Here is a 17,730-nt window from a genome sequence, read left to right as displayed (position 1 = left end):
GTATCTCATAATAAAATAGAGATATTTCATTTCTAATCTTAGAAGACGTGCTAACAATAGGCTTAAAACAGAATTCTAAGAGCACTGCTTAACCTATCTACAGGAAATATGGGAAACGGATAAGAGATTCTCGTAGCTAAGGTTTTTAAAATTAAAGCATAGAACCATAGAATGGCTTGGGTTGGAAGGGATCTTAAAGATCATCTAATTCCAATCACCTGCCCTTGCTGGGGACACCTTCCACTAGACCAGGTTGCTCAAAGCCCCATCCAACCTGACCTTTAACGCTTTCAGGGATGGGGCATCCAAATCTTCTCTGGGCAGCCTGTTCCAGTGCCTTACCACTCTCTAAGTAAAGAATTTCTTCTTTATATCTAATCTAAATCTACTGTCTTACTTTAAAGTCATTATTCCTTGTCTACTATACTTTCTGATAAAGAGTCCCTCCCCAGCTTTCCTGTAGGCCCCCTTAAGGTACTGAAAGGCTGCTATAAGGTCTCCCTGGAGCTTTCTCTTCTCCAGGTTGAGCATCCATAATTGCAAGAGATATTTTCTATGCAGACATAAAAGTTAAGTTAAGGAGTTCTCAAAGTAAGTAGGCTTGGAAGATGGAAACTTTTCACATTACTAAGGAAATATAGTTCAAAAATCGCTCAGACCACAAACTATTAATGTATTCAGAAAAAAAGAACAGTGATTACATCAGACTAGTGATTACATCATATAGCTACAGCACTTGAAACTTACCTGGGTTGTGGTAGTTGTCTGGATCTTCCGTATCTCTTTTCCTGCTTCCTTACCATCATCAGATCTTTCCGTATCGGATATTATACTTCCTGCATCAACATTAGGTACAGTTTTGCTACCAGAAGACTCTGTCTCAAGAGTTGTGGCAGTCATTTCTGCATATTCTAATCCTTTAGATGATGAAGCCAACTCTCTCTCAGAAATGCTACTCATTCCATCTGAAGTTGTATGAATCTTAAACTCCTTGTCCTCTATTATACTTGAAGCGCATGTTATATCTACACTACCTGCCATATGTGCAAGCAATCCCAAATCATCATTTACGCCAAGATGCATCTGAGTGTCTTGCACATTTGGAATAGAAATATGGTTACTTGAAAGTTCAGGTAGAAGTTTTTCCTCTTGGCTGGGTATTTTATCAAAGAGAAATGAGGTACTGTTAGTAGAAGGTTCATCTTTCTCATCAGCCAGAGTTATTAATGGACCATTATCTTTTTCCTCATTCTTCTTAATAATACCTACACTTCCATGAACATTGTTTTGGAGCTTCTCAACAGCAGCACTGTATACATTATCTAGAAGAGATTCAACTTCTACAAGTGCACCATTTTCTCCAGTTACCAGTGTCTCTGGTGATAAATCCATATCATCAAGTTTTACTTCTGTAGCTTCTACCTTTTCAGCTTTTATATCAACTAAAAGGTCATGAACTTCCACATGTACTCCTCCTCCTGGTCTCTCGGCATTTCCAAGCACATCATCAGACACCTTTGTAGCCATGAGCAAGTCCCTTGTATCTGTACTGACAGGATAATCCGTTTCACTTTCCGGACTTTGGCTTTGTGAAAGGTCTTCTATCTCTCGGATTTCCATTCCACCTTTTGCTCCTGTTGTCTGAGATGAAAGACCTGAGATTGTGCTCACATTACCCTTTTTCCCCTTTTTTATGTTTTCTTCCTCTTGCCTTTGATACTCTTCATACATTTTAGCTAGGTACTCCTTGTGAGCCTCATATGTGACCTTAAAAAAAAAAAATATGTCTGTGAATACATGAACCTGCACAAAATCTAATGAGAATCTTAACAGCTTATTACATACAACTCACAAACTGTTCCACATAAGAGGACCTGCAATTTTTGACAAAAAAATCCCACCTTGACGTGTATAGACACAGCCACCAGATGGCACTAAATCACTTTAAATATTATTTTACCATATTACTAGTCCCTTCGGGAAAGTTACCAGGATTTAAAAAACAAAACCAAAAACAACAACAGAATATTCACGGGTCATTTCTTACCTTGGAATGAGCTATAGAGAGAGTATCGACCCACACTCTCCAGCCTCCCCATTCATATTTTATTGCATGATACAAGAGAATACGGAAAATGTTGTAAACCATCTCTGTGATCTTCTGCTCTTCAGAGTTCTTAGGGTTAATGTATCCCAGAGAAAACATCCAGTCCTGCCACACTGAACACTGAAGTAAACATCTAAAGTGAAATAATTAGGTCAAAATATATCCAAAGCAAGCTTACTTATTTTAACATTACGAAAGTTAAAATAGGAGGAAAATAACATGGTGCATCTACTTTAAAATCAATCTAACTGTAGGAATAAACCTTAAAAGTACTTTAGGATCATAAAAGTTTGAAATATATTCTTAACAGAAGAACCAATTACTAGTTACTGAATTGAGAAAAGAAACCACAAACCTATTAAATTTATTTTTATACATTTAATTTAATCTACAATATAAAACTCTACACACAGTACAACAGATTGCTATTATCCACAAGTCAAGGATGAGAAAATACTATTTGTAGTGACATACCTTCTGTTTTCGCGGCTATTACTAAAGAGTTTTATCATATCAGACAAGAACAAACGTCGAACTTCCATCAGCTCTGCACTTGGTGTGGAGTTTTTTAACAGCGTTGCCACCACCTTAAGAATCACTTTGAAAGAATAAATTAGTTACAATAACACATTTTAACAGCATTTGGTATAAAAATAAAATAAAGTTGCTGACAGCAACCAATATGCTGACAGCAACCAAGTAACTGAAACTCAAGTGCACTTGAGATATGCTAATAAAACATTCTTGCCTTTTGAAAGAACCGTATTCTTTCAAAAACAAATAAAAATCTAAGCAATATATATATTGTACAAACATAATATATAGTACTTACTTGGATTTTGTATTTTCACTGTAGAATCTGGCTCTGGATGTGGTTTATGAACAACTTGAGTGCACACTTGTTCTGTCAAAATCTAAAACACAGAATATTAAGTTCCTGTTATGATTTTTAATTAAAAGGTATAGCATTTCTTTGTTCGTGTTTTAAATGTTAAGAATACCATTTATCATGGCCACACTGTAACTTCATATAAAACATTTTGGTAAAATTTTATTCTTCAAGAATACAATAAAACAATTCCTCCATGTAAGGAATAAGACTTTCATGGATGTACTGTGGTTGGCTAATGTTTTAGTTAGCTCAATAAACATGCAATGTTTTTAAGAGATGAGTCTATGTAAGCCATAAACTAGGAGAAACCTAGGTGTTAAGCTTGCTGTTTGCTTGATAAGGTATTGCTCACAGAAGCAATCTGATAACAATGGGAAGAGAATTACCAAAAATCCTATTCCAATGTTCATACTTATTTATCTTAATCTCTTTAAAGTTTCTGACTTCTCACATTGAAGAGTTTAACACCTAGTCACCAGAAATGAAAAGGGAATTATTTTGTTTGAAAAAATAGTGAATTCATAATGAAGTAATTCCTGTCAGCAGAAAACCTACTGTCAGATAGTATTTACTGTTGTTTACACCATGGATATTTGTATATTACAGTAAGTAAAATCACCATGTTTGTCTCAGTTCAAAGATATAGCAGCTGTCTACAACATCTCCTAGGTCTACAAACTTCAAGACAAGTGTTGAATAAATATATCAGCTATATTTAAGAGAAGCACCAGTAAAATGCTTCAGTTTCTATATTAAACTCAATTATGGCTAAATATATAAAAACTAAACAAAGATTCTGTAATTTTTCTAAACCAGCATTAAAAGTGAAATTCGTTGATTAAAATTTGCTATGAAACAGAAATAGCTTCCCTGTAAATTTCATCTGCAGAAACTGACCTAAGGCTATTTAACCACAAGGCTGGTGAAATCAGTAACTTATTCAGGTTTAAGATCCATTAAGGAATAATGGTGGGACATGTTAAAAAAGTAATACTGGAGTACTTCATTAAAAAATTGAGTTTAGGTTTATTGAGATATTGTGCATTTTGTATGCAAAAAAAAAAAAAAAAAACAACAACCAACCAACCAAAGACACATAAGACAAGAACATTTTCCAAGAACTGAAATAAGAGCAGGTATATTGTCTCTGCTATACCAGTAACTGGTCTAACAGTTATCAGAAAAAGAGACTTAAGGAATATATGACTGTGAGGGGACTCTATGGGATGCGGTACAGCCGGGGGATGTCTGTATGTGGGTTGAGGAGACAAAAATCTCCCAAACTAAATACAGATACCCAGATACACATACAAACACAAATAATGTAATGAGCCAAATGAAATATGTTCTTTAAAGGTGTATCTCCTCTTCAAATAGAACTAGAGCTGAGATATGTTTTCTAGAACCACATATCTAGTTATTCCACTCAGTCTAGGATACTATCATCAGATTCAATTGCTCTTTCTACCTGCTTGTGAATCATGGAATGATTTGGGTTAGAAGGGACTATAAATATCACTGAATTCCAATCCCTGCCTGCCACAGGAAGGACACATTCCACTAAACCAGGATGCTCAACACCCCATCCAACCTGGCCTTGAACACTTCCAAGGATGGGGCATCCACAGTTTCTCTGGGCAAAATATTCCAGTGCCTCACCACTCCCTGAGTAAAGAATTTCTTCTTAATGCCTAATCTAAATTTACCCTCTTTTAAGTTTAAAGACATTACCCCTTGTCCTATCACCACATTCACTGATAAAGTGTCTCCAGCTTTCCTGTAGACCCCCTTTTGGTACTGGAGGGCCACTGTAAGATCTCCCTGGAGGGAGAACTCCTTCTGCAGGCTAAACAACCCCAAATCTCAGCCTCTCTTTATAAGAGCCTTCTGTTGGGGGCCCCCGAGCTGAACACAGTGGGGTCTCATGAGAGCAGAGTAGAATGGGGAAAATTACCACCCTCGACCTGCTGGCCATGCCTTTTTTTGACACAGTCCCGGATATTAGGGTACTAGGTCTTCCAAGTGTAGATTGCCAGCTCATGTTGAGCTTCTCTTCAATCAACATCCCCAAGAACCAAGAACATCCTCAGGGATGTTCTCAATCCATTCTCCATCCACCCTCTATTTGTGCTCAGGATTGCCCCAACCCAGCTGCAGCACCTTGCACTTGGCCTTGCTGAACTTCATGAGGTTCACACAGTCCCACTTCTCAAGCCTGTACAGGTCCCTCAGAATGGCATCCTTTCCCTCCAGCTTATCAGTCACACCACACAGCTTGGCGTCTTCAGCAAACTTGCTGAGGGTGCACTTGATCCCACTGTCCCTGCCACCAACAATGATGTTAAACAACACCTGTCCCAGCACTGACCCCTAAGGAACACCATTTGCCACTGATCTCCACCTGAATATCAAGCCAGTGACTGCAATGCTTTGAGTGCAACCACCCAGCCAATTCCTGACCCATCACATGGTCCGTCTATCAAATCTATGTCTCTCCAATTTAGAGACAAGGATATCACGAGGGACAGTGTCAAATGCTTTGCACAAGTCCATGTAGATGATGTCAGTTGCTCTTTCCCTATCCACCAATGCTGTATCCCCATTGTAGAAGACCACCAGATTTGTCAGGCATGATTTGCTTTATAATGAAGCCATGTGGGCTGTCACCAAAAATGTCCTTATTTTTCATGTGGGTTTGGACCAACTTCATGTTTATAATATATAAACTAAATTGTGCATCATCAAAAATTACTTTTCTGCAAGAGGCTGCTAGACATTTAAATGTTTCTAGGTCACATTTAGTTTCCTGAAAGAGTATCTGTTACATCAAAGTGACTGTGTTAAGTTATCATCATATCAACATGGCTAGTTAAAAAAAGAAAAAACAGCACTTTTCTAAATTTTATTAACTTGAAAAGAATTTCACCAAAAGGGGGGAAAAAAAAAAAGTAAAAATGGTAAAAATGCATTTCTTTAGTTCTAGCACTCTAGCAGTCTCTAGTCCAAACAATTTAGGAGTATGGGCCTGCAGGCCTGCATTAACCTTATTGTTATTATTATTTTTGAAAGTGATGAACAACTTAAATAGCAGGATCTTTTCCACCACCCATTGTGATGCTGTAAATAAAAAGTTTTATTAAGAATATACAAAAATATCCAAAGCATGGGAGTATAAATTCTGAGCCAGAGTCCTTCCTTAAAATAAAAAAAAATAATAAAAAAATCTCAAAAGTCTTGCAAATCAGGATATTGCAAACCCCAGAGTGTACAAAAACGCTATGTATACAAAAATGTAATTAAGCCATACATTTTACAGTAGAGATTACAATCTGTATGTTTAATAATTTGTACCTCATAAAGCGTGTTATATGTTGTAACTGTCACTGTATTTGTATGCAGCATCAACCTTTCTCCAAGAAGAGTGAAAAGACTGTGAGTATGCATGATTTCAACCTTTCGCCTGAAAGAGAAAACAAAAGTTCTATGAAAATGCCAAGCATGCTGAAAATTTTCAAGTAAATGCAAAAACACTAAAGTCAAATATTTTGATGTTGTACTAAAAGTTCTAAAACCTGTTCTTCTGCATATATTATGAATTAAACATCATTTAAGGTATTTCCTGATTTGAATGTTATTGTAGTAGTATATGAAGATTCACAGTAAGCAATACTATATTTGGGATTTATTTTTTTATTTTAAATAAAATAAAATGGCACATAATTCTCTCATTCACTATGATCCTGAAAGCTATGAAATTCAAATTGATTGAGGGGAATTTTACAGTCAGGAACAAGAAATACTATAATCTTAAAAAGCAGAGAAGAAAGCAGCTCACATCAGTGAATTGTATATATCCTCAAACACTCTTCATTTTTAATTGGATACAGAATTAAAAATCGAGTACTTATTGTATATTGCATCATTACATTTATCTACTGCTGTAATAAATACAAAATAAAGAATAATATTCAGAATAATTAACAATCTATATGAAAGCAGCAGGACAATATGAAATAATACTTAGTAAAGTTTCCTAGTTAAGCTAAGAAGTACCCTTTTCATGATTGCTGATGATAACACAGGCTTAAATCACACAGATTCATTCTAGAATTTTTGAAATGAATACATTATATTTAAATCTTCAAATAACCGCAAAAGAGTGTAGCAACATGTTAAAACAGTGTCTAGTCTTTGTCACACTGAAAGGAGTTCATAACTTACGAGAAAAACTATGTGTATTCAACCTTGCAAGCTATGATGTGATGCATGGAAGGGAAAAATAATTGGAATACCTATGCTAGTTACACTTAAACCAAATTTTGCTTTGTAGTTACCTGATCTGACTTACATAATGTATGAATTCTTGTAAATAATAATAATAAAAAATCTTTATTGTAAAGACACTCCAAAACTGGTAAGACTAATTATTAAGGAAAAAAATGTTAAGAAACACCAAAAATAGCACATGTTAATGTATTTTGTAGCTCTATTTTGCTGTATTTGAGATTAGATATAATTACAAGTAGAAAATTATAAACATACAAGCCTATACAGTCCTGTTTTAAGAGGATTTAAATGTGCGGATAAAAAGTAAAAATCTGGCTGTAACTGCCTTGAAGCATCAAGGACGTAGAAAATGAAATGAATATTATTCTGCCTACTGTTAAGGTTAGGCAAAGTGGTCTGTCATCACAGATCACAAACAAAAATTAAGTACAAAATTCAGAGTTTCATCTTGTCCAAGTAGCTAATCATCTCAACTCTTTGGTTAATCTGCAAAGAAAATCTACTGAATGGTAACTGTGTATTATTTTGATTCCTTTTTTTTTTTTTTAATTTATTCATTGGTTATTAATGTTGTATTGGTTCTGATTTCATAAATTATAACATCTCTTTATGCAATTCTACTTTAGTGCATTAAAGTAGAATGCCAAAAGAATGCCTGTTTGCTGTGATATAAAATATAATTTTATAAGTTGTTTATAAAATGTACGTGGTTTACAATTTTGCAATTTCTTAGAATTTTCCGTATTTGACTACAATTTTATATAGCTATGCATATGCACACATATATGTGCACAAATAGGCACACCTCACAAGCATTAGTTATAAGATATGAAAATGGGAGACATTTTCAGTTGCTGAAATCTACCTAAAATGTGAACGTTCACAGATACCTAGGACTCTGCAGATTTTTATTTATTTATTTTTTTATTCAAAGTAACCTAATATTCAAAGATACCTTGAAAGATGCACAATATTCAAGTGGATTTGAATGACTTCAATTACGTGACAAAATAAGATTTTTTTTTTAATTGTCATGTTAAGTAAGCACTTTCACTGAAGAATGGAAACTCTACAGATACATACATAATTACAAAGAGATGCTCAGGATCAGGAACAGAAATCTCAGCTTCTGAAAAATCTCAGTTTTTCTTTTCTGTAATGTTCTGCTCAGTATTTGCTATTCAGTTTACTGCATATGCAATAAATGATTTGAACAAATGTACTTATTTGGACACAGGCCTCTGTGCAAGTTAAACCTTTATCTGGTGTGTCTTAATTCAACTCCTATGAATTTGAACCATTTTTAGTAAGCAATGTTTGAAAAGCCCTTTGAGATTCTTGAATGGACTATGAATTTGCTTTATCAATTCCCAGAATGCTCTTTGGTTTGCTGGATCCCATGAGAAAATCCCATTTGGGAGTATGTTCTCAGCTGCCTCTCAATTACACTGTCATACTTTATTGATCTTATGGAGAAAAGCATGTATAGCAATACTGCACTCTGTCTGGAGTCCTAGTTTCTTTACCTTCTGAGAAGGTTTTATGTGATGAAGTCTACAGTAAAGCACATTGCTAATTTCCATCCTGCATACTATCCCACTGGAATATCTGCATACAAGAGGAAAAGTGATCAGCAGCAGGTTACATAGCCCTGCATGATTTTCAGTTTTTTCTTAACACCAAATAAGGGAAGATGAGACTAAGTACATCTATTTTGTGACACAGATCATTTTAAATATGAATATTTCTTACTTCCCTTGTTGTAGAGGCATGATCTTACCTCATTTTTTTATGATCATTTACTTGCTGTTTACTTTTTATTCTGAATCATTTCCATGTGAATAACACATTATATTTAATTTTCCCCATCAGTTTGAAGGTATTTTTAAAAGTACAATCCTGACACACGTATTGCAATCACACTGAAAATTTGAGCAACAAATTTTTGATGACAACCATGTTTCCTACAACCCTTACCTGAATGTGTAAGAGAAATTTCTAAAATGTATTTTTGAAAAATGGTTTTAGATCATTTCAGTGTTTAATTTTCAACATATCGTATATTTGGTATATAAACACTATATCTTTTCAGATGTCATAATAGTAACGAGTTAACTAGAAGATCAATTTTATCCTAATGTATAAAGGTAACAGAATGTGCAAATGATTAAATGGGAAATGTAACAATTTTATTCTATGTCATTTCTGAAGACTGTCAAATTATGCAAAGTAATTATGACAAAAAGGCATAAAGAACTGTGAATTTACACTACTACAATAATTTTAAAACTACACTTACTTATGGCCCAAGTGTTTGAGAAAATATCCAAGAACCTTCAAAGCTTGCACCCATATACTCTCACTTTTGGAAGCCAATAATTTATAAATTACTCTAAAAAAAGAAAAACAAATTCACAAGGTTTTTCATTTTATTACCGAACATCACACATACAGATTGTATTTCACTAAACAGGAATATCTTATAGGGAACTTACAACACTAAAACCCAACAATTTACATAAAATGGAAGGGTATACTGAAATCACCAAGCACAGTATAAGAATTTGATTACAAGCTCTTTAGGTTAGAGGCATGGTGCGTTTTCATTCAGTTCAATGTTTCATAACAGAAAGAAAAAAACTTTCCTAATAGTCTTCCCTAACTAGAAGAAGAAAATAAAAGATAGCCTGAGAAGTTATAGCTTAAGACAAAAGGAAAAGATTGGAACACAAAGTTACACCAGGGTGGTTTCTTGAAGTACCTGGATAGTACAGAAAACAAAAATGTGGTTTGTTTGTTTGTTTTTGCTATTTTGCTATAGAACTATAGATAGAAAACTGATAGAAAAGTCCTAACTTTTCAACAGGTCTTCCCTATACTTTTGTTTCACCTAGCGTTGCCATTCAAATAGTTTTAAATACAAGTAGTATTATGAAGTTTTAAATATTTTATAGAACACACGGTTTGAATTTATCAGTGATAGGCATTTTTTCTTCTATTCCTCTTGTATTTTCCAAAGTACAATGCAAAATAAAAACCTATAGTAAATATTAAATTATTACCATTAAATTTATTAATCTTGGAAAAATCCTGTATTACCACGTCAGGCAAAAATCCAACCAACCAAACAAAAAAAAACACACCCTACTTTTCTGGCAATTATCAGATATTAAAAGTATGAACAAGCACATAAACATATAAGTTCCACGGACACCTTACTTTTTTTTTCAGAGAGAATTTGAGAGATTAGGACATGATTTCTCTCATTTTCCTCTTCCCCAAATTATGTAAAACATCAGAAGACAGAATATTCAATGATTCTGAGATAGATACTTGGCTTTTTGATGTATCTTGTTAATTACATATTCTATTTGAGATTGAGAAATAAGTACAGCAGTACATTTACCTTCAAATGTGATAGTGATAACCTCAAGGGGAAAATTTTAGTCTCAGAGCTATCCAAAACCAGTCTGTTTTTGAAAAAGTTATATACCAAATTAATAAAATTGTACTTTGAAAGATCAGCAGTTGTGATATTTGTGTGAAACAGAAGGCATTTGGAGAGTGGTAATACTGCAACTACTTTTAAAATATTTTCTCACTTCACTGTCTTACCGTATCCCGTTTCTCTGATCAAAAGCAGGGATCATGGATGCTGGATGTTCGGACATTAGTGCCACTAGCAGCTGCAGCACATCATGAATATTTTCATCCTGTATGACAAGACCAATGTTACTTGACAAACTAACCTCAACAGCAAGCTTCCCACAGATCTGATACAAGTGATTACAGTAAAAGATAGGTAATTACAGTAATGTACCTCATGCATTGTTAATAAGTAATTTAATATGCTCTGCAGTTCATCTTCTTTCACACCTCGATCCTAAAAAAAAAAAAAAAAAAAAAGAAAAAGAAAAAGAAAATATGAGATTTTTTTTTGAGAGAAAATTCGTTCTTTAAAGCATGGCCTAAGAAAACTTGGACTGAGTCAAGTAATCCTACAAATTTACTATGTATACTTCAAAGAACTAAATTCTCATTTTCACTACATTCCTTTTCCGTACTACAGTGGAAATACAAAACAGCCTGAAGTCAGGCCTCTATTACTGCTAGAAATGATTCTCATAGTGTAGTGTTTCGATGGTATCAGCTATTACTGCCACTCTTCCAATTCCTGATGCTCAACAAAAAAAAAAATAATAATAATAATAAAAAAATATATATATATATAGCTTAGTTTGGTGAGGTTAATAAGAAATATTGTATGCATTTACTGCCTTTATGTCTGTCAGAATTATGTGCATCAATTAAAATTAACAACCAGAAACAGATATAACTCCTGATAGGTATCAATTATTTACTACTGTGAAAGAACCTATATAACAGATATTAATGGTTTCCATCTGTAATTGACTGTTTTACCTTAAGAATAAGTTGTTTCAGAAACAGAAGCATAAATGCCCTTAGTGATATGATCTCTTTCTGTGAGGGCCGAGGACCATCTGGAAGAAGCAAAATATACCACATTTAAATATAAGTTAACTCCTCTAATGAGTGCACCTTCTTCAGTTCCTACAACAGATCTCATATTATATTCATTATATAAAACTTTCAGAATAACATTTTACGACACAATGCACCTTGAATGATGTTTCATTTTTGAAGAAAAAAAAAAATCCAGATATATTTTTTAAACAAAGACACAAGAACACAAGACACTGCCCTTCAGGGCAGTAATCAGACCTTGACTCACACAAGTGAATTAAGGTATAGGCTTTGTAGGATCATGTTCTCATACGATCCAGGAGATACAAATCTGAATATAGACAACCAGTCTCTTTATTGACTAATTCTACTCAACTGTCCCAAGGTCAGTGCACAATTCAGGATAAAAATCTAGTTCTATTGACTATATTGAATGAAATTCCACTGAAAACAGTGCAAGTAAGTAGTATAAATAAGCTTAGAAGGATATGAATACAAAGCCAAATCTCACCTAAAATTTTTGATGATAACTTGGAATAACTAGCCCACTATGTTAATGCCATCAGAATGAAATCCAAAAAAAAACAAATTAATGAAATATTAGTGATGGCTATTACTTGCAACAGAAACAAACAATTTAATTGAAGAGAATTAAGGAGTCCAAAAAATAAAATCAATTTAAAACAGAAAAAAAAAAAAGTCAGCAATCCTTAATCCTTTAAAAACTTTGTTTGTAGAAACACATTATAAAACCAAATCTAAAGAAAATAGATTTTCTTTTAAGAAAAGCAAGAAGCAAAGACTTAGAATAAATATATTCATTTGAACTTCGCTATACTGTATATTCCATTCTCCCCTTTCATAAATGGCTAAGATTGAACTGGAAATTTCTTTGTTAAATTCCTACTTTTCAAACAATATGTGTCATACACAGTCATAAATTTTGCACAGTGAAAATCAGTGAATCCTGATTTACTTTTTCATTAACCATTTTATCTTTTGCTGATAAACAAATATCAAAACTTAATAACATATACATCTCAGTAGGATTTCAAATCCAGTTAAATCCAAAATTGTAATATATGCATTTATATATTAAATTTCGGGCTCCACTCCTCAAAGTGAAGTCACTGCTTTACATAGCTAATTCAGGAAAGTGCTTGTTGCAAACTTGAAGATGAGTTGTATTTGCTTAGCAAGGAAGAAGAAACAGACTAGTTAATCCTCTCAAGTTTTCTTCCCTGTTTCAGATGGAAGAGAAGTAGAGTTGAGTAAATTTCAGAAAGAAGCAAATAACTTTCAGCTTTCTCCCCATACCATCATATGTCACAACTGTAAGGGTATTGTTGTAAAAATTTCTTGCTTAGGCTTTGAAGCTATATGAACAGTTTTCTATGAATACATTCTAATGGCACCATGAAACACCCATTTCCTGTTGTAAAAACATAATTGAATGTTTTGGTACCAAATGCACTACATTAAAAACTGCATGTGCTTTTCTGGCAATGGTGTTGCTAGCCAACAGCTATTTTTTCCCTTAATTGAAATGCAGAATCTAACTCCTTTAACTGCATCACAGAAATCTGTGTCTTCACATTGCCTCTGCCTTCCTACACCTTACCAGGTTTCATAACAGAAAATATCTGAAAACCATGCCTAAAATCCGAGGTGTTTTGTCTTTCCTGAAAGACTGTAATTATGGAAACAGAAAATGGAACAATAAGGCAACAGAGAGCTCTACAAAGCCTTCTTGTAACAGAAATTTCAAAGGGTGGATTAAAAAGAGAATATCCCAAATTGGAACCTCTTCAAAGATACCTGAGTTTCATAGTTATTCACATACCCAATAGTTTCTCTGGAGATACAGAAGAACCCTTTTGAGTTCTTCAACATGCAAAAGACACAAAAGGAGTTCTTGCTTGCAGGTTATATGCCAAGCAGACTGAACAATGCTTTTTCTTTTTTTGCTTTTGTCCTCCGTTACTGTTTTTTCCTTGTATTTTAATTGTGTTTTGAAACTTCATTGCCTTAGAATCAGAAAAATAGGGAGAGTCTCTACTCAAAAGACTTCATTACTTTGAAAATTAAAAGAGGACTGGTAGAGAAAAATAACAGAGGCTAGAGAAATTGAACGCTATGTAAACCAGTTAGCTACAAGTACTGGAAGAATGGTCTGCACAGCATTTTGCTGTACTATTTTGCTGTACTTCCTAATTTCAGGATTATTTCACAGGTTTCCATTTAATGTGGTCTTCAAAAACAAGTCATTTTTTCCTGCCACCTATTTATAACTGGCAAATGAATCAAGAACAAATAATTAAACAAAACACAACAATAAAATAAGAAACTCAATTCCATAGTATTAAGTGGAAAACTTGCTTCCTTTATGTACATGTACATCTGAAATGTAAAACTATCAAGCAAAATTATATTAAAAAATGTATCAAGTATCATATATGTATCAAGTATCTATACATTTTGAAATAGTGTTTCTAATACTTGAGAAGGAAACAAAAAAACATAAATTTACCATAGTGAATTAAGAAAGAAATACTAATTTGAAATATGAAAGCAATAATGAAAAAGAAGATAGAAAACCAAATTTGAAACAAGCATTTGAGTTTTTAAGTAATTCAAAATGTTTGCATGTCCTGTTTTATAAGCTGAATTGCAGAAGAATCAGGAGGTGAACTTTCACTTTTTTTTGAGAAAAAATGTTAGTCAAATAAGAGGGTATACTAAACTCAGTCAGTACAGAAAACACACCCAACTTTGTGCTTTATTAAGACAGGAGAAAGCAATAAAACTTCAAAGCAGAAAAATGTCTGCAGGTAATAGTAAATCAAACTGCTAATATTAAAATGTGTTTCGATATTGCTGTGTAAAAAATTATAAATGTATACAAGAAGAAAGCATTACGCTATTAAAATGTCTGCATGAATAAGCTTACTTTTAATATGATAGCAAATTATCTGAAAACAGTATAACATGGTCAAATTTCTGATATTGGCATGATTTATATTAAAGTTTCTTTCAGATTTTTCAGTCTGGAGAAGAGGAGGCTCAGGGGCGACCTTATCGCTCTCTATGGGTACCTCAAGGGAGGCTGTAGCGAGGTGGGGGTTGGCCTGTTCTCCCACGTGCCTGGTGACAGGACGAGGGGGAAAGGGTTTAAGTTGAGCCAGGGGAGTTTTAGGTTAGATGTTAGGAAGAGCTTCTTCACTGAAAGGGTTGTGAGGCACTGGAACAGGCTGCCCAGGGAAGTGGTGGAGTCACCATCCCTGGAAGTCTTCAAAAGACGTTTAGATGTAGAGATTAGGGAAATGGTTTAGTGGGGACTGTTAGCATTAGGTCAGAGGTTGGACTCGATGATCTTGAGGTCTCTTCCAACCTAGAAAATTCTGTGATTCTGTCTTATTCCAAGTTAGCTTCAAGCTTCGGATGTCTCTGATAAGGAAATACTATATTTCATTCTGATGCGCTGGAAGGAAGGGATGCCGTCCTGGACAGGCTCAGGAGGTGGACCCATGTGAACAACATGCAGTTCAACAAAGCTATATTCACTGTCCTGCACTTGGTTCAGGCAATCCCAAACATGAATACAGGCTGGGTAGAGAATACATTGAGAGCAGCCTGAGAAGAACTTGAGGGTAGTGGTGAATGAAAAACTCTCCATGAGCAGAAATGTGCGCTTGCAGCCCAAAAAGCCAATCTTATCCTGAGCTGCCTCAAAAGAAACATTGCCAGCAGGCTGAGGGAGGTGATTCTCCCTCTCTATACTGCTATATTTCAGGTGGTGTCCACCTGAAATACTGCATTCAGCTCTGGGGCTCCCAACATAAGAGAGACACAGACCTGTTAGAGTGTGTCTGGAGGAGGGCCACAAGGATGATCAGAGGGCTGGAATATCTCTCCTATGCAGAGAGTCTGAGAGAGTTGGAGTTATTTAGCTTAGAGAAGAGAAGGCTCAGGGGAGACCTTATTCCTCTCTACAACTACCTTAAAGGAAGTGGTGGGGAGCTGGGGGTCAGCTTCTTCTCACAGATAACTAGTGACAGGACTAGAAGGAATGACCACAAGTTGCGCCAGGGGAGGTTCAGGTTGGAAATTAGGGGAAATTTCTTCTCAGAAAGAGTAATCAGGCATTGGAACAGGTTGCTCAGGGAATTGGTGGAGTCACCGTTCCTGGGGGTGTTTAAGGAAAGGTTGGATGTGGTGCTTAGTGGGTAATATTGGTGGTAGGGGGATGGTTGGATCAGATGGTCCTAGAGGTCTTTTCCAACCTTAATGATTCTATGATTCTACAACCTTATAGTGGACTTCTAGGCCTTAAAACCTAAAGGAAAAGTGGGGAGAGACACTTTTTCAGGGAGTGATGTGATATAACAAAGGGTAATGGCTTTAAACTAAAAGAGAGTAGATTTGGATTAAATATTCAGAAGAAATTTTTAAATCAGAGGGTGGTGAGGCACAGTAACAGGTTGCTCAGAGAAGCCGTGGATGAACAATTCCTGAAAGCATTCAAGGCCAAGGTGGGTGGGGCTTTGATTCAGTGGTAAGCTTTCTAGTGGAAAGTGTCCACTAGACCACTATTCCAACCCCTTGAGTTGGAACTAGATGATCCTTAAGGTCCTTTCCATCCCAAACCATTCTGCAATTCTATGATTTTCTCATATTGTGATATTTTTCTGTTTCTCACAGTAAAACTACCACTCAGTAGGTCTCATTCTTTCATTCTGAAATATCAAATGACACTTTTGAGGCAGCAAGTCTAATGTTCACATCATTGTATTTTATAAGCCTAAATTTCTTGCTTCTACAAACTTCTCTTTACACACTGTGTTACTTTTTAATGAATGGTAAACTTGCAGACAATATGTGGCAGTAGTGGCTGCATGCTGTTTAATAAAATCAACACAAAAACAACATCCTGGAACAGTTAACTTCTCTGATTTATTAGGACTGGTGAAGTTATGAATTGCTGAAAATGGAAGTGTAAAGAAAAAAACATAAGGCAGTATTATCTACAGCTTTTTCTATTTGTAGCATTCTAAGATCATGAGCCTGAATCAACCAGATTTCCACATCACATTGGCAGATTTCACTTAATGTTAAAAAAAAGGATGTCTGGAGAAGAAAAGTAATGAAGTAATATAATATCCAGTCAATCAAACATTTTGAAAAGTTTTAGGGAATTTTATCAATCGATGAAAGTAATTAATGTGTGTTCAATAAAACAACATGAAATTAAGTTAATATGAAATGAAATTTAGCAACAATCATATCAGCAATTAATATGTTTCCGCAGTCATTTGATTACAAGTTATCATAATTATTACCCCTGTGCTAGTTAGAAGCAGAAGCAACCTGTAACATAATAGCAAAAAAATCTTACTGTTGATTTGCTGATACAGTGCCATGTCACTGATCTTCTTCCCTGGCAAGCCAATATGTTCAACTCAATACAATGAAAGTCATTTTTAGATAGGAAATACTACACAATACAGCTGTATCAAATACATAGGACTTTCTGCAGTCTAAGCAACAGGGAGGAACAAGGAAGAAGTTGAAATTAGCCTCGAAGAAAGGTAAGTTTATCTGGAAACCTAGCTGACCAAAGGAGGAAATTCTGATCTATACATATTTTGAAAAGGTGCATGGACTCACCATATATAAAATGCCTTCCCAATTACACTGCACAGGCCTTAGTAATTGTGATTTTTGTTGTCGTACCACTACACCAAACAAACAGTAATCTGCACTATCCAATTACATTTTAGAGAGCTATCTAGTTGTATTCTTACAGAAACAAATGTGCCTAGTCTGGAATTGACACAAATGAGAAGAGAATGTACTACACCCTTAAAATACATAAGAATTAGAGAAAAGATAGGGAAGTAAAAGAGCCATACGTATGCTAATTCACAGTAACTGATTCATTTTTCATTCTTAATTTTGT

The 17,730-nt window shown here is 34.7% G+C and overlaps 1 protein-coding gene across 4 annotated transcripts in view; it reads right to left on the bottom strand.

Annotated features, from left to right (window-relative positions):
- NBEA (neurobeachin) overlaps positions 1-17,730 on the bottom strand; it is a gene marked incomplete at both ends in the record, with an annotated part of 514,126 nt that overhangs the window by 343,932 nt on the left and 152,464 nt on the right. For all 4 annotated transcript variants that reach the window (XM_084292135.1, XM_084292133.1, XM_084292136.1 and 1 more), the window contains 9 exons: positions 748-1,767; positions 2,048-2,240; positions 2,582-2,705; positions 2,940-3,021; positions 6,351-6,459; positions 9,586-9,678; positions 10,902-10,999; positions 11,107-11,169; positions 11,709-11,788. In XM_084292135.1, coding sequence (XP_084148261.1) covers positions 748-1,767; positions 2,048-2,240; positions 2,582-2,705; positions 2,940-3,021; positions 6,351-6,459; positions 9,586-9,678; positions 10,902-10,999; positions 11,107-11,169; positions 11,709-11,788 — 1,862 coding nt within the window. The remainder of the gene's footprint in view (positions 1-747; positions 1,768-2,047; positions 2,241-2,581; positions 2,706-2,939; positions 3,022-6,350; positions 6,460-9,585; positions 9,679-10,901; positions 11,000-11,106; positions 11,170-11,708; positions 11,789-17,730) is intronic.

Source organism: Netta rufina, assembly GCF_964035555.1.
Source record: "Netta rufina genome assembly, chromosome: 1".
Taxonomy (NCBI): Eukaryota; Metazoa; Chordata; class Aves; order Anseriformes; family Anatidae; genus Netta; species Netta rufina.
This window is presented reverse-complemented; position numbering and strand designations above follow the sequence as displayed.